This window comes from Acytostelium subglobosum, assembly GCF_000787575.1.
Source record: "Acytostelium subglobosum LB1 DNA, scaffold: scaffold2, whole genome shotgun sequence".
NCBI classification, from domain to species: domain Eukaryota; phylum Evosea; class Eumycetozoa; order Acytosteliales; family Acytosteliaceae; genus Acytostelium; species Acytostelium subglobosum.
The window spans coordinates 907,402-931,015 of record NW_012236530.1 but is presented as its reverse complement, the minus strand read 5'-3'; the positions used below and the strand labels follow the sequence as shown (position 1 = coordinate 931,015).

General features: G+C 45.4%; 11 protein-coding genes across 11 annotated transcripts; 6 read left to right on the top strand and 5 right to left on the bottom strand.

Annotated features, from left to right (window-relative positions):
- Window positions 1-414: 414 nt before the first annotated feature.
- SAMD00019534_011480 (hypothetical protein) lies at window positions 415-3,124 on the top strand (the record flags this gene model as incomplete). Its single annotated transcript, XM_012903115.1, has 2 exons — window positions 415-2,862; window positions 2,939-3,124. 2 exons carry the CDS (start codon window positions 415-417, stop codon window positions 3,122-3,124), a joined length of 2,634 nt encoding a protein of 877 aa, XP_012758569.1.
- Window positions 3,125-3,292: 168 nt separating this feature from the next.
- SAMD00019534_011470 (hypothetical protein) lies at window positions 3,293-3,937 on the bottom strand (the record flags this gene model as incomplete). The annotated part of the gene is made up of 4 exons (XM_012903114.1): window positions 3,293-3,370; window positions 3,472-3,580; window positions 3,658-3,701; window positions 3,839-3,937. Coding segments are annotated over 4 exons (330 nt in total), but the record flags the coding sequence as incomplete, so codon positions are not given.
- A 697-nt stretch (window positions 3,938-4,634) lies between these two features.
- Window positions 4,635-6,047, bottom strand: SAMD00019534_011460 (hypothetical protein; the record flags this gene model as incomplete). Its single annotated transcript, XM_012903113.1, has 1 exon — window positions 4,635-6,047. One exon carries the CDS (start codon window positions 6,045-6,047, stop codon window positions 4,635-4,637), a length of 1,413 nt encoding a protein of 470 aa, XP_012758567.1.
- Window positions 6,048-6,565: 518 nt separating this feature from the next.
- Window positions 6,566-9,293, bottom strand: SAMD00019534_011450 (hypothetical protein; the record flags this gene model as incomplete). Its single annotated transcript, XM_012903112.1, has 4 exons — window positions 6,566-6,837; window positions 6,924-8,475; window positions 8,566-8,795; window positions 8,870-9,293. 4 exons carry the CDS (start codon window positions 9,291-9,293, stop codon window positions 6,566-6,568), a joined length of 2,478 nt encoding a protein of 825 aa, XP_012758566.1.
- Window positions 9,294-9,743: 450 nt separating this feature from the next.
- Window positions 9,744-10,808, top strand: SAMD00019534_011440 (hypothetical protein; the record flags this gene model as incomplete). Its single annotated transcript, XM_012903111.1, has 1 exon — window positions 9,744-10,808. A coding segment is annotated over one exon (1,065 nt), but the record flags the coding sequence as incomplete, so codon positions are not given.
- Window positions 10,809-11,094: 286 nt separating this feature from the next.
- On the top strand, window positions 11,095-12,932 carry SAMD00019534_011430 (hypothetical protein; the record flags this gene model as incomplete). Its single annotated transcript, XM_012903110.1, has 5 exons — window positions 11,095-11,296; window positions 11,361-11,474; window positions 11,561-11,825; window positions 11,892-12,252; window positions 12,315-12,932. The coding sequence occupies 5 exons, from the start codon at window positions 11,095-11,097 to the stop codon at window positions 12,930-12,932; spliced, it is 1,560 nt and encodes a 519-aa protein (XP_012758564.1).
- Window positions 12,933-12,985: 53 nt separating this feature from the next.
- On the bottom strand, window positions 12,986-14,566 carry SAMD00019534_011420 (hypothetical protein; the record flags this gene model as incomplete). Its single annotated transcript, XM_012903109.1, has 2 exons — window positions 12,986-14,397; window positions 14,467-14,566. 2 exons carry the CDS (start codon window positions 14,564-14,566, stop codon window positions 12,986-12,988), a joined length of 1,512 nt encoding a protein of 503 aa, XP_012758563.1.
- A 290-nt stretch (window positions 14,567-14,856) lies between these two features.
- Window positions 14,857-16,519, top strand: SAMD00019534_011410 (hypothetical protein; the record flags this gene model as incomplete). The annotated part of the gene is made up of 5 exons (XM_012903108.1): window positions 14,857-15,116; window positions 15,197-15,587; window positions 15,664-15,753; window positions 15,863-16,120; window positions 16,184-16,519. 5 exons carry the CDS (start codon window positions 14,857-14,859, stop codon window positions 16,517-16,519), a joined length of 1,335 nt encoding a protein of 444 aa, XP_012758562.1.
- A 323-nt stretch (window positions 16,520-16,842) lies between these two features.
- Window positions 16,843-17,487, bottom strand: SAMD00019534_011400 (hypothetical protein; the record flags this gene model as incomplete). Its single annotated transcript, XM_012903107.1, has 2 exons — window positions 16,843-17,123; window positions 17,199-17,487. 2 exons carry the CDS (start codon window positions 17,485-17,487, stop codon window positions 16,843-16,845), a joined length of 570 nt encoding a protein of 189 aa, XP_012758561.1.
- A 320-nt stretch (window positions 17,488-17,807) lies between these two features.
- On the top strand, window positions 17,808-19,008 carry SAMD00019534_011390 (hypothetical protein; the record flags this gene model as incomplete). The annotated part of the gene is made up of 2 exons (XM_012903106.1): window positions 17,808-17,813; window positions 17,929-19,008. Coding segments are annotated over 2 exons (1,086 nt in total), but the record flags the coding sequence as incomplete, so codon positions are not given.
- A 2,592-nt stretch (window positions 19,009-21,600) lies between these two features.
- Window positions 21,601-23,559, top strand: SAMD00019534_011380 (hypothetical protein; the record flags this gene model as incomplete). Its single annotated transcript, XM_012903105.1, has 1 exon — window positions 21,601-23,559. One exon carries the CDS (start codon window positions 21,601-21,603, stop codon window positions 23,557-23,559), a length of 1,959 nt encoding a protein of 652 aa, XP_012758559.1.
- Window positions 23,560-23,614: the final 55 nt, after the last annotated feature.

Here is a 23,614-nt window from a genome sequence, read left to right as displayed (position 1 = left end):
ATCATCGTTTGGGGTCTTCTTCCAATTTATTTCCATCATTGAGAGACCCGAGACCTCGCCCTTAAACATTACTTTGGTCTCCCAATCAATAGATATCTCGACAACGTTGGTTATATGATGGTATCCCTCAGGTACGGGAAACTGAAAGATATATATTAAGTCTATCTCTGTCTGTGAGGGTATGTCTGAGAGGGTATGTCTGAGGGGGTATGTCCAATCACATGGGGGTTTGTCCATTGAGGGTAAGTTCGCGAGGTGGGAAGCGAAACTTGAGAAGAATGAATGTGTCATGTGAGTTTGATGAAGTATTATGATCTGTTATTTGTGTTGTTCATGTTCATTATTATTATTTGTATACATTATATATAACAAAGAAGAAGAAGAGAGACATTATATAAATATATATATTAGACAATGACAACATCATATCTAAGTAATGATAAAGAGTTCAATAAGTTCTTGGATGATACTTTAGCACCTATATGTGATGTAGATCCCAAATCATTGGCAGAGTACATTGTTGCTCTGTTGTCCTCTGGTAAACGGTCGGCAACAGAGTTGGAGCAGCTGATGTTGAACGATCTGAAAGAGTTCTTGGAGTCAAACACACAGTCGTTCATCAAGAAGTTGTTGGACTACTTGCACAATGATGGATACTTTGAGCGCAGTGGCACGACGTCCCCTCCCATCACCAACTCATCACACACACCATCAGACTCTCGCTCACGGTCCATCTCGCCCGGCTCTGGCGACCGTGATCGTGACCGCGAGCGCGACAGAGACAGCGACAGGAGCAGTAAACGCAGTTCAAGGTCCCCCTCACCGCGCAGGTCACGTGAGAGAGACAGAGATAGAGATAGAGACTATGGTAGAGATAGAGATAGAGAATATGGACGAGATAGAGATAGAGATAGAGATAGATATACACGTGACAATAGAGAATATTCAAGAGATAGTAGATCAAGCGAACATAGAAGGTCTTCATCACATAGGGATGATCGCGATGATGATCGGTATCCTGATGATGATCAACATCAACAACAGCATCACTCGAGTATGAAGCGCAAGAGTACAGAGGGCGAGTACTACGATAATGACAGGAGGAAGAAGTACACGAATAACTCATCATCAGGCGGTGGCAGAGGTGGTGGCTCGCGATACGCTGGCAATGGCAGTCCGTCAAGGTACTCGAATGGAGTCTCAGGTGACGAGCAGTTTGACCCATCAACCAATCCAATGGCTTATGGCGGCGGTGGCGGCGGCAAACGTGGTCCACCACCTTATGGTGGTGGCGGATACCCACCTCATCAACCTCCATACATGATGCAACCTGGTGGGGAGCCTGTACCATTTGGAATGAATCCAATGATGATGATGATGGCAGCGCAACAACAGCAACAACAGCAACAACATCAGCAACAACAACAATTCAATGACCCGAATGGAGGTGGCTTTGACATGAATATGCCGATCGATGGCAACAGCGATATTTTAGCCGGTCAGTTCAACTATCAGGGCCGATCACACATGGGCGGAGACAGGAGACCAAGGGGCGGTGGTCATCACCAGCCTCGCGAGCCACGAGAGCCTCGTGAGCCACGTGAACCACGCCAGCCCAAGTGGGCAGGCACCTCATCAACATGTCCCGACGCCACATCGACTGTGCTGGTTATCACAAACATACCTGCGCCACTAAACACAGAGGAAGCGATCAAGGAGCACTTTTCAAAGTTTGGAGACATTGTCAAGATCGAGAAGATCAACGTTGGACAGGCGTCAATCGAGTTTGCCACAAACGCCGACGCGCAAAAGGCAATGAAGTCGCCAGAGGCCATCATGAACAACCGATTCATCAAGCTGTTCTGGCAGCAATCATACACGGGCAAGAAGACCAAGTTTGAGGAGAACCAGGAGCGACAGGAGAAGCTGCATGCGAAGCGCGAGGAGGATGCCAAGCAGCTGCAAAAGAAGGAGGAGGAGCTGATGAGACGACTAAAGGAGAGCAAGAGTCTGCAGCTGTCACGGCAGTTGAAGGACCGCAACGACGAACTGAGGGCCAACCAGATGAAGCTGCATAAGGAGCTGCTTGAGAAACTGGAGGTGGCCACGGACGAGAAGGAGCGCGAGCAAATCAAGGAGACAATCAAGAATCTGGCAAAGAGTATAGAGGAGAGCATTGCCAAGTCGACACAACATCAACAACAAATCATACAGAAACAACAGGCCATTCAACAGCAACAACTGTTGCAGCAACAACAACAACAGCAACAACTACTTCAAGAGTCTCAGCAACAGCAGAGTATGAATGTGGCACAAGGTGAAGGCAATGATAATGATGATGTGGAGATGAAGACAGATACGACAACACCACCTTCAAACAATGGCAACAACAACAACAATGATAATATCGACAACAACAACAACAACAACAACAGTGATAACAACGATGCTCAACTGATGGAGAAGCTGAAAAGGTTGGAGTCAGAGGCCAAGAGTCTTGGAATTGAGCTACCAGAGGGCCTCAATAGTGCCACTGGCGACTCTTTATCCTCACCAACGACCATCGCAATTGGACAACCACAAACATCACTGCAGCCACAACCCTTGCTGCAAGCTCCTCGTCCATCAATTGCCAAGAAGTATGTTGCCCCTATACCAAAGAAGCCCGCTGCGCCATTGGCCAAACACAAGAACATATCACTTGTGCTTGATCATCGATCAACCACCATCCTTATCGCCGATCCACCCGAGAACTTTAAGAAGGAGACAGTCCTTCGCGCACTCTTCCCCAACATTGTCTCTGTATCCGTCAGTGACAAAGGAGTTGAAATCAAGTTTTCCAAACGAGAGTTTGCGGAAAGAGTAAGCAACCAATCAATCAATCACATCAGAGACAAAGAATTATCCACTAACACACGACTAATACATGGAATAATAGGTATTCTTGGTCGCCAAGAGCTATAAAGGGCAGACATTGAACATCACTTGGGTGGAGAATGAGGTCAAGCCCAACATGGAGAAGAAGGACACTTCAGCGGATGGCAATGACTCGATAGATCACCATGATGATGATGACGAAGACGAAGACGATGATCATATGGGCGAGCGTTCGTGGAAGCATTGAGAGGTGATCGATCACATCCCAACAATCCCCCAAATAAACATAAACATAATCAATCAACGTGTAGTCCTTTTGCCCAAGAATGGCAGGACACACGACCGCCACCAACCTGTTCCTATATATACATAAACCTGTTGTCGAGCCAAAGCTTTATTACTATTATTATTACTATTTACATTTGAGTATCTTTGCTTTCTCTACAATATATTTGCCCTCTTTATATGCTTGTGTTTCTTCATAACTCTTCTCCTGTTGTTCGTTGGTTATTCAATTAATGTGTCAGTCTGTCTGTATTTGTTCCAAACAATGTCAAGAATAAATATCCATTTCCAATCCATTCAATCACTTACATATCTCCATCCTATTATCGATAGACATGCTAAACATATAACGTCTCGAACATTGTATTCTCCAGAGTTGAATACCCTATCCTCTGGGTCTCCTAGACATACATTGACTCTGTACCAATCATAGTGGAATCCAAATATAATGTTAGGAAATGGCAGGTAGTTTGGAAAAAGAAGAGGATTACATACACAGACGCAAATAGATAGGCTTTTCCGCTTCGACCTTGGAATTGCTATTTAGTATTGTTGTCATTGTTGTTGATGTTGGATATGGATTGAGAAGGTAATGAGGAGGATGGTTAAGTAATGAGTTAATGGGAGGTTGCTCCCGGAAGTCTTTAACAATATCAAAGGATGACGAATGTGTTACCTTTGATATAATCTCCTCTTTGTTGGCTAGATGTGCTCGACACTTTGTACAGCAATAAACGTTCAGTCCTCCAAGATGTGTAAGGTATAGCTTCCCCATTATTATTGTTATCCTTTGGAACTAATATAATAAATACAATATATTCTAAATTGATTGCCAAGTGCACTCTAGACAACTGACAAACAACTATCTGTAGTTGATGATTGAGCCTTGCTATATATCTTTAGCTCACTATCTATCTATATATCTCTGTTTCTATCCAATCCAAGATTGGATAATTGTTGATTGATTGATTGATTGGTTGGTACGGCAGTGGTGATGAGAGTATTATCATTTAAATATATGATTGGTTTATAAAAGTATCTTCTTCTTATTCTTCTTCTTTCTTATTAAAGTTATCTCTTTCTATTTATCTGTATAACAACACGAGAGATAGAGAGACAACAACAACAAAGTAGTAGTAGAGTTGAGAAAGGGCACACCATTTGAGGGTTGGAGGTGGCTGATGGGTGTGAGATTGATTCCAACTTCCCCTTTTGTTAGGAAGTGGGTTCTAGTGACCCACACGCTCTCTCTTGGAGGATTTTTGTGAATGCATGAACACCCTCACGAGAGTCGCCATTATCTCTTTGTCAACATTTATACTTACAATGTTATACATGCAAGTATATGTATTAAGGATCAGTGTGATGAGATTGGTTTGGTTTATTGGTTGTGACGCTGAATGTTGTTGTTGGTTGATAGAGGTTGTTGTTGTTTGAGTAAGTGAGTGAAGGGAAGACCATTGGTTGTCTCTTTAGAAGATCTTTGGAATGAAGATGTATGGGACACGACGGCAGTACTCCTTCCAGTCATCACCGTACTTCTCAACGCATGCACGGTGGTCACGGTGGCAGCGGTGGAGATCGAGGGTGGTGAAGTAGATTCCGTAGAAGTATGGCACGATCGAGTCGAACTGGCATGGCAGACACCAGGCCCACGAGATGATGATGTCTCCGGTGTAGTTGAGATGACGGCAGATGCCCCAGAAACCGCTGGTGAGCAACTTGGTGCCACGCTTGGTGAGGATGAACTGTGGCTTCTTGCCCCAGATGAGCTCGTCTGGGTTGCGACGGAAGGCATGCTTCTGGCTGTTGACCCAACGGAACAGGTAGTAGCCAAAGGCGAACAGGGCGAGCACGGCGATGGTGTACAGTGGGGTGAGGGTCTGGGGGTTTCCGCTGGCGTCGGTGTGCTTGAGGATGTAGTAGGTCTGGAAGCAGTAGGTGAAGGGCACCCAGGCGAGGTCTCCATAGACGAGCATGTAGCCAAACTTCTCGGTGATGATGTCCATGGTGGTGAGGATGGCCTCCTCGTGGTAGTAGTAGTCGGCAATGTACCAGAAGTGGAAGGCAGACACGATGACGGTGGAGAAGGGGATGTAGCCAAACTGCTCAAACTGCTTGGCGGCAATCGAGAAGTTCATCAGCACCCAGAGGATCAAACCGGGACGGGCCTCACAGAAGAGCTTGAGGTCGAACGAGCCGATACGGGGGTTGCGAGCAAAGCCCATCCAGAAGTCGTAGAAGAAGTAGCCAGACATGCGCTCCTCCTCGTTCTTGACGACGGCGTGGATCTTGAGCAGGGCAGTGAAGACGAACGACCAGAGGTTGACAACGGTGAGCATTGGGCCGTAGTTGTCGTAGAGGATGGTGGCCTTGAAGAGACCAAAGTAGACGGCGACGGGCACGGCGATCATGGTGATCCACCATGAGGCCCAACCGTTGAGGACGTATGGGAGACGGGCACCGCCGGGGAGTGGCGAGCCGAGGACGTGCTTGCCTGGGACAAAATGCTGGAGGGCAACTTGGAAGAAGAACCAGGAGAAGTAGATGATGGCGGCCTCCTTGGTGGGGTAGGCGTGCTCCATGACCAGGGTGTAGAGGAGGCCAAAGAACTTTTGGAAGCCTTCGAGCGAGAGGGACTCGGGACGCAGGGGGAATCCTTGGTTGAACTCGAGCGAGGCCCACAACCAGTAGACGACGATTGGCAAACCGAATGTGAGCAATGGAGTACCGATGGCACCACCAAACTCATTGGCGGGGGCGACCTTCTTCAAGTCGGCCAACTCCTGGCGTTGCTTCTCAGTGAGTTGGTTGTTGGATTGTTCAGCGCCAAAGTCGACGCCATCCAACGACTGTTGTTTTCTATTCTTTGTCGTGGTAGACATATTGTTTGTTTAATTGATTACTTTTGTTCGCGTTAATATTTTAACGTTAATGAAACAAAAGAAGGGTAAAGATATATAAAGTTATGTTATATATAATATATGTATATATTGAAGGTTGAAATGGAATGGATGGATGAACTCTGATAGATTGATGTTATATATATATATTATATCTGTCTATGTATCCGTCAGAGTCGATTGGGGTTCAAACAATACAAATGACACAGCATCAAGCTTCAAGTGGGACATGGTCGTCTATTCTCTGGAGAGTGTGGGACCGAGTCTCTGTCTTCTCTGCCTCCTTCACACACAAACCATCACACTATTCATAGTGGGTGTCTTGATGTTCCCGCCTCCTTCACATACCCCCCTTCGCCTACCTCGCTTAACTCTGATCAGAACCAATCCCACCCCCCAACAAAACAACTTGAACATAATCAAAAAGAAATTAAAAATAAAAAGAATTTCAAAATATCCAGTTTTTGATCTCAAGTTGTGTAGTTCGTGTTCGTCTTTGATTAATTGATTGGAGTAGTGCTTCTTTGATCTTCCTGGATTGCATCCAATAGCTGACCAGTAGAGGACCATGGGAAGGTATTAGCATAGAAACTGCTGAACCTTGTAGTCATTGACTCGATCATTCCTGAGCAGTTGTCTTCAAACTCTAGCATGTCGACACTTCCAAACACATTGACAAACGTGTGAGCTTGAACAAACACCTTGCGAGGTACCTTCTTCTCCATCACAATGTCTCTCAGTGCCAAATATTCATCAGATACATTAGTATACTCTGTATATGGATATGGATATTGATTGATCGATTGTTAGTGATGTCCACTCACTCACTGGCACGGCATGATCATTCAAACATTATACCTTCAAACAACTTGGTTGCTTCGGATACATTGCCAGTTGATTTCAATACCATTAGCTTGGTGAGGAATGCTCCAATGGCAGGTACTCCAACTGATTCAATCTTGTTTCTATCCAACTTTAGTATGATGTCATTGTTTGATGATGTGTCCAATGTGATCAATCCATTGCCAGCGCGAAGTAACACTTGTAGAATGGCAAACCTGGCATGCATGTGTGCCTGTTTGAATGACTTGGACGATGGCGAGTAGAACTCCAATGCACACACTCCAGCTCTGGCCATACTCAACCAGTTGATATATATGACGTCCAATGCCTTTTGATGATCGACGTGTCCAAACAATGACAGTAGGTCGCGATTGACGCATAGGTATATGCCAACGCACTCGGCACGACACTCCTCCATTGCGCTGCCCAGTGATTTGAACTTGGAGTCATAGGTCTCGCCTGCCAGGTAGACATCTGTGCGCGGGTCCACGGGTCTGTTGGCGACCAGGGGGTTCAAAGTGACGCTTGGATCAAAGTTGAGTTGTCCATTCTCGTTGCGCGTCAGCAGCTTGCCCGTGCCATGACCAAACAGCTCGTGGATGGCTACCTGTATCTCAAATGCATCGATGTATGCTTTGTTGTAAAGTGATTGATCGCTGTCACTGATGAATGTCACTCGCTCATCCTTGCGAGCTGGGATCACATTGCCCAGGCTCACATTCTTGAAACCTTCATTCTGTCGGATGTCGTCGTAGTTGGGAATGTTGATGCCGCCAGGCACGCCTGAGCTTGCGAATGTGAGCACCTCGAGCGATGTAAAGTCTGGTCGCTTGAACTCCTCCTTTTCAAATGCGCGAGGCCATGGCAAGAGACTGATGAACTGTTCAGCGCGATCAATCATTGCGCTCAACTTTTTGGACAACTCCTTGTTGACGATCGAGACAAAGCCTTCAAACTCGCCACGTACTCCATATGGATCGCGATATGACTCGATGAATCCAATGTTGGTCTCGATCACGGGCGAGATGTCCTTGACCCACCATCGCTGAGAGTCCTTGTGTGCATCGATGCTTCCAGTTTTGAATGATTCAATGTACTTGTCGGTCATCTCTAGTTGAATGTCATTGGCCACATGTGACCTGGCCTCTTGAAGGTTATCGATAACCTTTTTCATCACATGATTCCAGTCGCCATACACCAATTGTATGTCCAATCCTTTAAAGTGCACTGGCGCTGTAGGAGATGGCTTGTCTGCAGATGCCACCAACACTTGGTAGACTGTTGTTTTTGACGATGACTTGTTGTTAACCAACAACTTCTTCTTGAATAGTCTTGTGTTGTAACCAGATATTGACTTGGAGTCCAAGTACTCTTGGACAATGTCAATCTCTGATCGTTTGATGTCGGGTGAGTAGTATGTCGACAAACCTTGTTCCTCCAGTCCCAACTCTCTCTGTCGAGGTTCCAGTGAGTACATCAAGTCGCCACAACTATTCCACATCTCCAACAAATCTTCGCGCTTTGTGAACTTTATGATTGAGTGTAGTCTATCCTTTGGAATGCGTGGCTATGTACATAGTTTGATTGATTGATTGATTGATTGAATGAGTGAGTGATCGTCATATGTCCAAGCCATATGCATGATGGATGAACATACGATGAACTTTGAATCACCAAAGCTGAGGTAGTTGCCTATGTTTCCAAAGAACTGTGCAGAGTATTGGAGTAGGTCTTCATACTCCTGATTGGTAACAATACCATCTTCAACAGTTGCTTTACGTAGTGACTCTGGCGTATAATATGTGAATAGATGAAGGAGCAGTCTAAATATATTCAGACTCTCAACTGATGTTTGACCAAGACATATTAGACTTCCCCACCATGCAGCTGATCATCATCAGGACGAAGGTCAGTATGATCATATGACGACACTCATACAGTGGCAGGTCACACGATCTTACCTTGTGAGTAGTAGTGAGCATAGAGTCGCTGACGACCTGTCAGTGTGTTGAATGCTTTGCGAACCTCAAGTCGATAGACTGGCAGTTTGAGTGGCGCAAGATGATGTTGAAGATTGAAGTTGTCATCAGTTGCAGAAGCAGTCGCTGTGGGTGTGGATACAACTGATGATGAGTTGCCAGTGGTAGAGACCAATGATGTATAGTGATTTCTTTGTGTTGTCAAGAGACAACGTTGAAAAGAGAGAGTCTGAAGACTACGTGGTGTAGTCTGTGATGTACATTGAGAAAGAAGTGTCTGGCAATTTTGTCCTTGTCGTTGTTGTCGTTGTTGAAGTTGTTGTACTACAGCCACTTGATGAACCAAATGAGGTAGATTGTTCCAACCACGTCTCAACATAGAGTTTCCAAACAGTGATAGTTGCATCATTGTATTGTTGTAATTGTTATAGTTTCCAAACTTAATGAATTAAAACAAATACCGACAAATTCAAACTCATAGTTTCAAAGACAATTAACTATTTTCGAGGTTTCAAGTTCCACCAATCATTTTCCCTCTATATTTTAAAGGTTGAACTATCGAGCCTTTGAAGTCTGGCTACTTTGATGGGATTTGCCCCAACGTAAAACGGACTCTTTGACTGATTAATTTATTAGCCAGACATCCAAGGCTCCATAGTTGAATGGTACAATACTACCTTTGGGTGGTAGTGGTCTGGGTTCGATTCCCGGTGGAGCCCAATCCTTATGATGGTCAAGGCCTCGTCCGAACTTCGGAAAAGCCTCATAAAGATTAACCCACTTCGATCATCACCCAGTTTTGACTCTTTGTATGTGACACAAAACAACTAATATTTTACAAATAATAGTAATAATAATGGCAACAACAAAAGAACTACCAACATATTTAATACTTAAGATACTAGAGTTGTTGCAGGAAGTGGATGAACAACCATCAAGATGTATATTACCTCTGAGATTGGTGTCAAAGAGGTTCAAGGATATGGTCACACAGAGATTGCCTTGGCATGTCTATCCACGTGACACCAACTCACTCACCATCCAGGACTTTATGTCACTAGAGTCAATCTTTAACAATATAAGAATGATGTACTTGCGCAATTGCTCGCCTTCACTCATCGATGGACTGATCACACTGCTCGAATCACCTCGCTACACTGGCTTCAAACAAACATTGCAACATATTGACGTAGGCTACATACCAAGTGCTGCAACACTACATCGTTTCATCGATCTCGTACTACTACATTGCAAACGACTTATAATAGTTGAGTTGGAGAGCTGTGGCGGGTCGATGCACGACGAATCTGTGACGCCACTCTCCATCACGTTCCCAAGCAAAGATGATCATAGTCGCAACACACTGACCTACATCAATGTATCTCTAAATGTAATCGATGAGCAACTCATACCTTCATTGCCCAAGTCGATCAAGGTGCTTAACCTCTCTGCATGCAGGTTCGCCAATGAACAACAGTTGATCTCGCCAATGCTTGCAAAGTCGCCAACGGTGTGTCATCATCTTACATCGCTGATTTTATCGCACAGCTATATTGGCGCGAGTGGCTGTGTGGACATCGGCCATGTGCTGGCATCTGATCGATCATCACTCAAGAATCTATGGTTGGACTATTGTAGTATTGGTGGAGAGGGATTGTTGACGATCGGTCGATCACTTGAACATAATAGATCGTTAAAGTTCATTAGTGTAGTATTCAATGGTATTAGACAGAATGAAGGTGAGAGCTTCATTGAACTACTCAAAGCATCGCTGTCCACACATGAAGGACGACACATTGGCATTCATTCCGAGATGAATCATTGGCAACTTCGCGATCCACTCTTTTCCAAAGACTGTGATATCAAGCACTATCTCTCACCTGACTTTGCAGCCCATCGTTTGGACAACATTAACAAGTTCTAACATCATTCACACGTCACTCATTCAATCAAATGATCACCCACTGGAATGATTCCAACAACACTCATTCGCTCAATCAATCAATCACACTCAATCAATCAAATAATCACTTGTTGTATTTAATAATAATGTACTTTCCATCAACCATTCAATCTTCAAACTTTTAATTAAATAATAAAAATTAAAGAAAACGAACGATTCGTGTGTTTTGATTCATTCACAAAACAACAAAACGAAACACTTCATTACATTACAAGTTATATATACAGAGATACAGAGATAAGATATGAAGTTAGATTGCAAGGCTATTAGATATCTGACAAAGGATGACTGGCGTACATTGGTTGCCGTTGAGATGGGCATGAAGAATCATGAGATCGTACCAGTCAGTTTGATTTGTAGCATTGCAAATCTAAAGTATGGAGGTGGAAAGAAGGCAATCAACAATATACACAAGTTCAAACTATTATTCCATGATGCTAGGAAGTGTATGTCACTCATGATCACTCACTTGCTCATTGATTCACTCACTCATTCATTCATTCAACTTAGATGATGGATACAAGCTCACATACCTTGGATATGACTATCTTGGTCTCAAGGCATTGGTATCTCGTAATATAATAGCATTCGTTGGCAATCAGATTGGAGTTGGAAAGGAGTCTGGTAGGTATCATCCCACCCACACGCCCATCCATGTTCGCGCCACTCACTCGACTTGGTCATGATCAACCCGACAACACAACAAACAGATATCTACACAGTTGCCAATGAGAAGAATGAAGAGATGATCCTTAAGCTGCATAGATTGGGTCGTGTGTCATTCAAGACGATCAAGAACAATCGTGACTATCTTAGACATCGCAAGTCAGCCTCGTGGCTCTACCTCTCACGTCTTTCGGCACTCAAAGAATTTGCCTACATGAAGGCACTCCATGAGAATGGCTTCCCAGTGCCAACACCATTCGATAGCAATCGTCATTGTATCGTCATGTCCCGAGTCAAGGGATATCCATTGTAAGTTCAAGGGTCAGGCCATGACTGAACGAGACAGAGACTGACATCATACTCATACTCATCCAGGACACAGATTGTTGAGCTGAGACATCCAAGAAAGGTGTACAGCGACCTTATGAACTTGATCGTAAAGTTGGCCAACTATGGACTGATTCATGGTGACTTTAACGAGTTCAATATTATGATTGACGATGACGAGAGGATCACATTGATCGATTTCCCACAGATGGTATCGACATCACATCTCAACGCCGAGTACTACTTTGATCGCGATGTCAACTGTATCCGTACATTCTTTGAGAAGCGATTCAACTTTATTGGCGAGCAGTATCCAAAGTTCTCTGACTACAAGGACAGTCTGTACAGTTTGGACGTCACTATTGCCGCATCAGGATTCACCAAGGACTTGCAAAAGGATATGGATGATGTATGTTTTGGGCATGACCAGTCAATCATCACATGGACATTTCCACTAACATATTCAAACAGTTGACCAAGGAGCAAGAGGATGAGGAGGAGGAGAGTGGAGATAGCCAGGATGATGATGGAGATGAGGACAATGAGCAGACGAAAGACCAAGTCACAGAGCGCAAAGTTGCCAAAGAGGAGAGCGACAAACAGGAAGAGGAGGAACAAGATGATGAGGATGATGAGGATGATGAGGACGACGAAAGTGAGGACGAAGATGATGAGGAGGAGGCCAAGGATGAGCCAGCTCACGTTGCTCCAACCACCTCCACCGCCACCACTACCATGGAGGTCAAACAATTGACAAAGGAGATGAGGGGATTGAAGGCCAACAACAATAGAAACTTCAAGTTCTCTAATGTGAATGATGAGGAGCCAGCCCCAATCGTACTGCGAAAGGAGTTCTTGCAAGAGATGAAGGAGTTGGAGGGTGATCAGACACCAGTGGAGGAAGGTGATCAGCTGCCCACCATCGATCAACAGACATTGGACGAGATGAGAAGACAAGAGAGCCAACGCAAGATTACACAACGTGTAAAGAAACAGCTCACCAGGTCGAACAAGCCCACAGTCACCGCCAGGAACACCGCCAAGTCAAGGTCAAAGAGTGAGATCAAGAGTCACATTGCCAGTTATTAATAAATAACAACAAAGTCATCATTCATTCATTCATTCATTTATTCATTCATTCATTACCAACAACTGTACCTTTGAGAGTACCCCTCTGATCGGTTACTCTCGAGGAACTCCACTATTGATTGATGTCTTTGTTTTGATGCCATGTCCAGCGCTCTTGTTGTGCATCCCTCTGTTCTGTTGTCGTGAAGGAACTTGACGATGGATAGATGTCCATTATTAGCCGCCCGATCCATTGCCTTGGTAGTACATCCCTCTGTTCTATTGAAATGGAGGAACTGGACAATGTCCAAGTGTCCTTTTTCACATGCATCATCCATTGCCTTGGTAGTACATCCCTCTGTTCGATTGCGATGCAGATACTGGACCATCTTCAAAGACCCTTTAAAAGCGGCTCGGTCCATTGCCCTATAGGTGCAGCCTTCTGTTCGGTGCGTCAGTAGGAAGTAAGTGACGTCAAAGTGACAATACAAGATGGAGTTGTCTACTGCGTTACGTGTGCAGCCCTCTGTCCGGTTGTAGTGGAGGAATTGGACCAAGGGGAGGTTTCCCATAATTGCGGCTCGGTCCATCAGTAATGCCGTGCATCCCTCTGTGCGATTGTCGTGGAAGAAGCGAACTCGTCTCAAGGCGATGCCGGTATCTTCCGAATGTATGCGATCCATAGTGTGTGGCTCTCCGCCTTCTGTTCGATGGGAATGGAGGAATTGAACAATGTCAAAGTGACCCTCACCTGTAGCCTTGTCCATCGCATTGGTTGTGCAGCCTTCTGTTCGGTTGAAGTGGAGGAACTCGACGACGGCAAGGTGGCCATTCTCGGCCGCTTTGTCCATCGCTTTGCTCGTGCATCCTTCCGTCCTTGTTGAGTGAAAATACTGGACCATAGCCAAATGACCATTCTGAGCCGCCAAGTCCATAGCCCCTGGGATATTGCAGCACTCGGTGAGAGTGGGAGCGAGGTACTTAAAGACCTCCAGGTGGCCATTGACAGCCGCCCGATGCAAAGCGTTCGTATTTATATCAACCCCCAACTGGTGCAGATACTTGACAACGGGGAGGCTTCCAGAGATGGCTGCAGAGTACATAATTCTTTCTCGGTCAAAGGCAACTCCATATTTGTGCAGCCACTCAACGACTGGCAAGCATCCATATGACACTGCGACTTCAAACAGTTCCATCATCATGTCCTGGTCAGATGACTCTCTGATCCATCGCTTGAGAAAGTCTGAGAGAGCATAGTGAACCTTGATGAGCCTCGACAGTGGAACACTCCTCCAGTCTTTCCCTTTGAGCGGCTGGCATGATCGCGTTTCACTTGGATGTGGAGTATGATGTTTGTGCAGATCTCCAAGCTGAGCCCATATTGCATTGGAGAGCAGTCTGTTGCCAAATATGCGAAAGAATAACCTTGTCTTGAAATCATAGATTCGTTCTACCTCTCTTATCTTCTTCTTTATTGGTGGCTTGGCTAGAAATGGTCGTGTGATCGATAGGTCAGTCAGGTGATGCGTTGTGTGGAGTAGGATACATTACATACCTTTTGCAGCTGGAGGAGTATAGACCTCGTCTGGTACGACGACTGCGATCTGGTTTGGTTTCTTCCAGGTCTTACTTGTGCCAAAGTTATCCACTGACATCGTTTCCTCGCTCAATGATACCAAGAACGCCAGTGGCGATTTCTATGATCTGTGTTCCTGGCTCCATCAATATTGTTGATCATCAAATAAATAGATTAGTGTTAGGACAACAAGATTGATGAATAGTCATTGGTCCCTGATCATTCAATTTGGCAATTATTCAAAATTTGAAATTCGCGCCCATTTTCGTGTGGTCAATTAACGGTTTTTTGATCAATCAAATGGACTTGATGGACCTATCAATCAATCAATCAATCAACCAAATATATATTACATAAACAAATAGAAAGATGTCACAATATAGTTTTGGAATACGTACTCCGCTGGAGTTGTACACTCACTTGAATGAGATTGGATTCAACTTGACAGAGGAGGACATTATCAAGCCACAGCCAGATACAATGAGACGTATCTATGAGAGGTTCTTAACAGAGTCAACGGATTACAACAGAGAGGAGAGTGCACAGATCAAGTTCCAGGGCATGAACCTCTTGACCAACCCAGATATGCACGATGAGTCTGTTAGCGAAGTGAACTTTGTTCGTTCACTGTATGTATACCCTCGCCCTCGACATGGATCCTAGACATGGTCCTCGATCAATGGACTGACACATATACATACATATACAGCATCAGATTCATGAGAAACATTGGTGCCGCTGACTTTGGAACGAGGGACATATATAGACCAGAGTACCCGAGGACGAGGAAGGCACTCAGCGCTGTGATCAACTTTGCCATCTTTAGAGAGATGCGTGTCAACAGACATATGGAGTTGGCCAGACGACATGAAGACTTGGCGATTGAGGCCAGTCGCACGAGGGAGGAGTCGGAGGATCTGCACAATCAATTGGAGATCTTGCGTGACAAACGTGAGGATATCGATCGTCAAACGTTTGATCTGCAACAGGACCTCGATCAGCTCAACTTCAAACTGCACACAGTGAACAAGGAGCAAGCAGAGATGGCCCGAGGCAACACTGAACTCAAGACTATAGACGATGAGTTGAATCACAAGATTGTAAGTATATATGAGCGCGCGCATCTTGTCAACTCGCTAACACAACGTATCCTCACTCGGACGCGCGACCATGTAGGAGGATCATATATTCTCCATATCGACTATCAATCAAGATATTTCAAGAATGGAGGCCATGGTTGTAAAGTCACCAGATAGAGTCAAACGCGTAAGTAAACCATTTGTCGCGCCAGACGCAACTGGAAACACACGGAAACACACGGAAACACGGAAACACACATTTACTAATCGATGACTTACTCATATCCAACAAATAGATGATTGAAGACATGGAGAGTAGCTTGAAGAATGAGAGGGATCAAGTGATAAAGGTGGATGAGGAGATAAAGAAGATACAGTTCAAGTTGAACAAGGTGGAGAAGATTGCTGGTGACATGCAAAAGACAGAGGCATTGGGTGAGAAGTCCAAGGTAGAGCACCACAAGTACAAGAAGGTTCGCCAAGAGTGCAAGGAGCTGCAGAAGAAGATTGCCAATCAACAAAAGGCTCTGAAGGATCTTGAAGGTGTTATAGCGGTAACTATCCCTCGCTCGCCATTCATTCATTCACCAACTAACTAACCACCCGCGCTACACCAGAGACTGGACAAGAACATTGATCATTCAAATGACACGATGGCCAGCAATAGACAGAGATTCAACAAGAACAAGGAGGACCTGAACATCACGATGCAAGAGGTGGAGAATGAGAACAAGGGCTTGCGTCAGGAGGAGCAGGAGAACAATGCTCAGGGCGAGGAGATTGAGCGCAAGATAGACGAGGTTCAGTTGCTCCTTGAGGAGGAGGTGCACAACAGTGAAGAGGTCCGCAGTCTCCTCTATAGCAAGTACCAAACATTGGTCAGTGCCATCCTCTCATTCCATCAGCAGTTGGAGGACACCATGGTGTCGCCACCCGAGAAGATGTCTGACTGATCCATCCAACCATCTGTTCATTCATCCATTCATCCATTCAATCAATCAATCGTCCAAGCACGTCCATGTATAGTTTCCAATCGTTATTGTTATCAATAAAGTATGCTTGCTTGCTCCACTTCATTGAATGAACGTGGACATTCAACTTCATCCTCATCCTACATCATGTCTCGCATTCGTTGTAGTTGTTGATATGTTGTTGCATTTATTCAAGGTTGATTAGTGATTGTGATTGAGGGATGTGATGTGATTGGTTGGTTGATCGCGCTACATGTAGAGAGTGAAGGCATTGATGGTCGTTGGTTCGATTGGGTCGAGTATTATTAAATCTTGCCGAGTCTCTTCTTGAGCGATCTCATCTTTCTCCTCAGCTTTCTTTGCTTGTGCTTGGTCATCATTAGTCTCCTCTTCTTGATAATGCTAGACATATCCAAGTTACTGTCACCATTTGATGATGTCGATGGCTCCTGTATCATCGCACTTTCCGATGGTTCTATATCAATGAACTCTGTATCATTCTGTCGAACTATAATGTTATTATTAATGTTGTTATTGTTGTTGGTGATGTTGTTGATGGTTGTTGTTGTCGTTGTCGTTGGTGTATCTATATTGGTGTTTGATGTTAGGTTATATGCACAAGAGCATCGTTATAGGCATGACTTATAGAAGCCAAACATACATCTATTAGTTAAAGGGAATAGTGAGAATATATCATTGGTATTAAAGTATAATGGTGATGATGTAGATGGTGAAGTGGTACGCAACATGTTGACATTCTTGTTGTTGTTTGATTGCTTCTGTTTCAAAGATCCATCCAAGTTGAATGAGTAACGCATTGGTGATGCTCCTGTTGAGATCTTGTTGTTGCTGCTGTTGCTAGAGGACCAGATTGATCTGGTGGTCAATGCAGTGCATTGTCTGCTTGATGACAGTAGAGTAGTACTGCACTGTCTAATCTGATTGAACATTCTCTGGCTGATGAGTAGAGTTGAGTCAGTCAGAATGATGTTGTTGTGAACATTGAATGAGTGAGAGAGTAAGAAGAGATAGGATGTTGTTGGGGTCATGAATGTCTTTCGTGTTGTGTGTGTCAAGACGAAAATTAATGAAAAATGGAAAACGTTACTCTTTAATTCAATGATGTGAAGTTAGTTCATTGAGCTTGATGATCTGTGACCATTCATTCATTGAGTTACACTAACTGTATAACAACACAAACAAACAAACAATATAGTGGTCTACATTGTTATCATCAACAACATTGACCAAACACATTACATTACAAACCATGATGGTATGGTAAAATGCATTGCAATTCATTCAATCAACTCAATCAATCAGCTCAATCAACTTGATCAATCAATCAATCGATCAACAACATACTAATATGACACTCAATGAATGAGTAGAAAGTGTTTCACAGATTCTCAACACAACATGATGACTTGATACATGATGTCAGCTATGACTTTTATGGAAAGAGATTGGCAACATGCTCATCAGATCAAAAGATAAAGATATGGGACTTGAGTCCAGACACTGGAAAGTGGACAATGTCAGCAGAGTGGAAGTCACATTCAGGCAGCGTTTGGAAGGTGGCCTGGGCACATCCCGAGTACGGCCAGGTGATCGCCTCGTGCTCATTCGACAGAACAGTGTGCATTTGGGAGGAGGGCGAGGACGAGCATCAGACCAAGCGCTGGCAGCTCAAGGCCACGCTGGTCGACTCGCGTGACTCGGTCACCGACATCAAGTTTGCGCCCAAGGCATTCGGTCTGCGTCTGGCCACCTGCTCCTCAGACGGCTACATTCGAATCTACGAAGCGCTCGACATTATGAACCTGTCTCAATGGCCGCTGCTCGAGGAGTTTGAATCACAAAAGGGCGCCTCCAACTGTATCTCATGGAACCCAAACTCGTTCGACAAGCAGATGATTGCGCTGGGCAGCAACGATCAGTTCATCAAGATATGGGAATACAACGAAGCCAACAGGAAGTGGGTGCTGATGGACACAATGTACAGCACAATGGCGCCCGCTCAAGCGACGACCGGCGGCACCTCCACCTCACTGGCCAACAGCTTCTCGATTGGCGGCGCTGGCGGCCCTCTCGCACCCAGCTCGCTAGTGTCCACCTCTAGCAGCTCGAGCAGCGCACTGTCCGACCCCTCGGACACCAACCGCTCAATCCACGACATATGCTGGGCACCCAACATGGGTCGCACCTACCATCTGATCGCCACCGCCTCAAAGGATCACAACGTGCGCATATGGAAGCTGACCAACAATGATAAGTTGCGGCTGGATCTCAAGGAGGTGCTATGCAACCCATTCCACCGATCCGAGGTGTGGCGCGTTGAATGGAACATCACCGGCACCATACTGGCGTCGTCTGGCGACGATGGTAACGTAGCGCTGTGGAAATGTAACATGAATGGAGAGTGGAAGCACATGTCATCCATCAGTGGCGAGGAAGATGTCGACGAGAAGTAGAGTAGTGTAGCTATGTCTGTGTTTGAGATATAACCAGTAGTTTGGTCACGATCCAACAATCAATCATTCAATCATTCAATTTAACTCCATCAATCAATCAATCAAAACGAAACATACCCTTACATCAGCCGTACAACTCTACTGTCCAAGCCTGCCTGCCCTACCATGACCCTGTCCTACCCTACCATACCCACTCACATAAAACCAACCAACTGTTTACAACTCTCTACTCAAATCACCAATCAAACGAGTCGTTTATTTGATTTTGATTGGTATTATTATTCAGTGTCGAAGGCACACCCGAGACTGAATGACTTCAAGTTCATCATCACATACCTCGACTGACCCTTTGGTCATGATGGGGATGACACCCCTCAACCATCCATCATCCAGGCCCGCCCCATTCCCCAACATATTCCATTTCGGCAGTGACTTGGTGAAAGAATAATTTAGAATGTCTCTTGTGTGGACCTCTCAAAGTTCGACTTTTCAAGAGCGTGATCATGTGAAGCCATCCCACACACAATATTACGACTTTTAAAAAAAAATCAAAATTTAATTAATATTGATAATGATCAAACAAAGGAATTGGTTCAAATAAGTAGCCCCCCGAATATGGGCAAGGGCATAATCACGGTTTTAGCCCCAACACTACTTCACACCCACACCTCACACACTCAGGAAGAAATCATATCAGACGATTAATTTTTTAATGTTTGGCTTCTCAAAAATGCCTCAGAGTGCCACCATCCAGTGACATTCATCGGTTCTTTGTGGTTTTGATTTAAATTTCTCTCTTCTGCACAACCTTCTTCACAACAAGCCAAGATCACGCTCACTACATCAACAACAAAACAATCAATCCATCCACACACAGTGAATGAGAGCAATACCGACCAGTTAGTGAGAGGCAAGTCAACATCACCTACCTTCCACTTCATTCACCAATATCATCAATCACTGGTATTAGCAGCAAGTAGTAGTAGTAGTACTAGTATTAGTAGTAGTAGTTAGCTCAGTCGTCAGTCAGTCAATCAGTCCAGTCAGTCAGTTGTTGGAGGTCCAGCAGGAAACACAAAAAAATCACAATCACACACTCCAACTCAACTTATACCAAAAAGATAACCCAACCAGGACAATCAATCAATCAATCGATCAATCATTCAAGAGAGAGAGAGATAATAACATAACATAACCAACACAACACCAAAGACACAACACAACATAACATATAACATAACAACAAACACATAAATAATAACATAATCATCACCAAATCGCCATTTGCATCACCCGACATTGCTGCTGCCCAATCCAATCACACAATTATAAGAATATTACCATTGGAGACCGTTGGAAAGGAAACAAAGAGAGACCTACACCTACCACCACTGCTGCATTACATTACATTACTACTCTGAGAGTGACGAAGAGGTAGACATAATACGCGACCTTTACCACCCACACCCCATCCATCCCATCACGAGTGAGGCACATCACATCTTAATAGGCTTCCGAGATCACCCCTCCCTCTTTCACACACACACAATCAATCAATCCATCACACACAAGATCACCCATCATTCCCATCATACCCTTACCCTACTACCACTACCATCACATCCATACCACATAAATCACACGATCACACAATCACACGATCAACACAATAATAATAACCAACAGTAGTTTTGTAGTGCCATTCAGTGATCGACTCTGTTGGCGCTCTCCTACTTCTTCCATCAACACCAAATAGTGAAAGCTTTCACATTAACCAACTTACCATCATCACTCATAATTCCAAGGAAGAGTTGATTTCCATCCATCAACTCTCCTCTCACTCTCATCGACCAACAACCATTTGTTCCAACAACACACAAACGGAGGCAGGAAATCGCCAACTCTTTCAAATTCTAGTTAGCAAAGCTTAGTCTCTTAAGCTTTATCTAGATCATCTCATCTCACCTTTTTGGAAACCAATCATTTTGGTATGTTCTTGTTTTATTGTTTGTTTGGATGGATGGATGGATGGATTGCCCGACAAGATATATATCTTACATTATATACTTACAATCTACATTTCCAAATAATAATATAGTGTCTGGAAGAATACCCGTCCCAATCCAGTCCCAACCCAACCCTAGACCCTTGACCTTAGACCTTGCCCTCCCTCCCACTCACCACAAGACAAGCCAGCCGAACTACCCTACACTACACTACCCTAACCCTAACAAGTAGTAGTTGGCAAGAATAAGAAGTGCTCTCATTCTTCACGTGAAAGCCAACCCCAAGCCGGCATACTCCGTGGCGTGACACCTCTTTGGTTTCCCGATATTGATTCAACAGAAGATCGACCAGTCGGACTTCTGTAGCCCCATCCATCACCTCACCAACAACCAACCATTCATTCATCCCTTACATCAATCAATCACAACATTGCTACATTACCCTCAATAACCATTAGCCTTGCATAACTACATCTCACACTACACTCCCTTCAACTGCCAACACTTATATACTTCAACATAAGTGAACTCAATCAATCAATCAATCAATCAATCAATCAAACTCAATCAATCAAACTCAATAATGACAACAATACTCAAAGGATACTACCTCAAGGTTACACTTGAGAATAGAATCGTCAAGCATAATGGACGCAAGGTATACTTGTCCATTGTGGAACATGGTAACGGAATACCCGACAACGCATTGATCCTCAAGATAACGGCCAAGTGCGCAAAGTTCTCGGTGTGTCTCTCGATCCGCTCGCAATGCGGCTGGAAGGAGCTCGACCAGAACGAGAGCGGCGAGCTCACCTTTGACCTCAAGGTCGAGGTCACGGGCAAGTCGCAGCGCGCCCCACTCTTCCCGCTGATCTTCCAGCTGTGCGAGAAGAACTACGACCAGGTAGTGCTGGTGTCCAAGTCGGTGATCCCCGTCAAGGCCATCACCAAGATACCCAAGAAGTCGTTGCGCGCCGAGCTTGTGCCATTGGGCGAGCAGCCCCTCAAGCAGCCACACTCCTACCTGGCCTCGTCCAACTCGGAGGTGTTTGCTCAGGGCACCGACAATGAAAACATCGCCGACGATGACATGGCCGACGCCAATGGCGCAGCCGAGGACGATGCCGATGTGAACGGCGTGCCCGGTGGCGAAGCCAGCGAGAGTGACCCCGAAGACGATGGCTCCAACCAGAGCTCGCCCAAGCAGCCCTGTTCGTCCAAGTCGTCGCCTGCGCTGTCCCAGACCGCGGCGTCCCACCACGAGTATGGCTCCCATCCACTCGCTCACCAGGTTGTCCACCACCCCGTCGGCATGTCTGTGCCCCCTCTTGTCGGCGCACCCTTTGGCCAGCAGCAGCACCACCATCTCATCCACATGCTCTCCCCTCGTCATCTGCCCCAGCACAACAGCAGCAACAACCTCTACCAACAACAACAACAGTCCACCGCAGCGGTCTCGCTACTTTCTGGCCAAGGCCCGGCAATTGCCAACCGTCAATCTCCAAACCATTCGGCGTCGCCCAGTCCAATGAATGGAGACATCATGAACAACTCCTCCAAGAAGAGGAGGTCCTCCGCATCCATCCCCAACTCTCCACCCGCATCATCCATGCAGCAACCGTACCCCAACCACAACAACACAACATCCACCTCATCCTCCCGCCTGCAACTGACTTCCAGCACTCCAGTGTCGCCCGTCTCGACCAAGGTGCCCCCACTCAAGGCACTCGAGTCTGTCAAGTCGACTCCCACATCGCCAACGAACAATGAGTTGGACTCCCTCACCTTCCTCTCGGCTCTTGCCACGATGAGCAGCAGCAGCAGCAACAGCAACAGTGCCAGCAGCAGTGGTGCCAGCAGTGTCAACAGTAGCCACCACTCTTTGTCATCGATCCTTTGCAGGGATGATGACAACACGTCTGGTGTCGCCACCGAGTTGCTGCCTCTTCCACCTCAGCCATTCAAGTATGGCGGCGCCAACACCATGATGGGCCACAGCATGAACGGCATCAAGACCCAGTACATGTCACCGCTGGCCACCTACCAGACTGACTCGTCGCCTTCGTCGCCCACGTCGTCCCCTCCCACCGTTCCCTCGCAGCCATCGCACCCAGCGCTGCAGAGACCCAACGGAGAGATCATGTGGCGCACCAGCTCGACACCGTCCTCATCGGCCACGCCTACTCCCAACACCACACCCTCACTTTCATCCTCCTCCACCGGTCTTCCACTCAAGCTGAGTCAGCTACCAATGCTAACAACCTCATCATCGTCCATCTCCACGTCTGCCGGTAACCATCTTATCAACAACAACAACAATTCAAAGTCAACACCAACATCACCAAAGCAACAACAACATCATCTACAACATCTACAACATCTACAACAACTTCAACAACAACAACAAATGCATCAACAACAACAAACATCATTCATGCCACTGCACTTCAACAACAACAACATGAACAACAACATGAATATGATTGACAACAACAACAACATGCATATGTCAATGAAGAGAAAGAGTATGATGGATGCATAAGCTCAACTTCAATTTGAAAGAGATGGAGTGATAAACAATGCAATGCACCTCAATG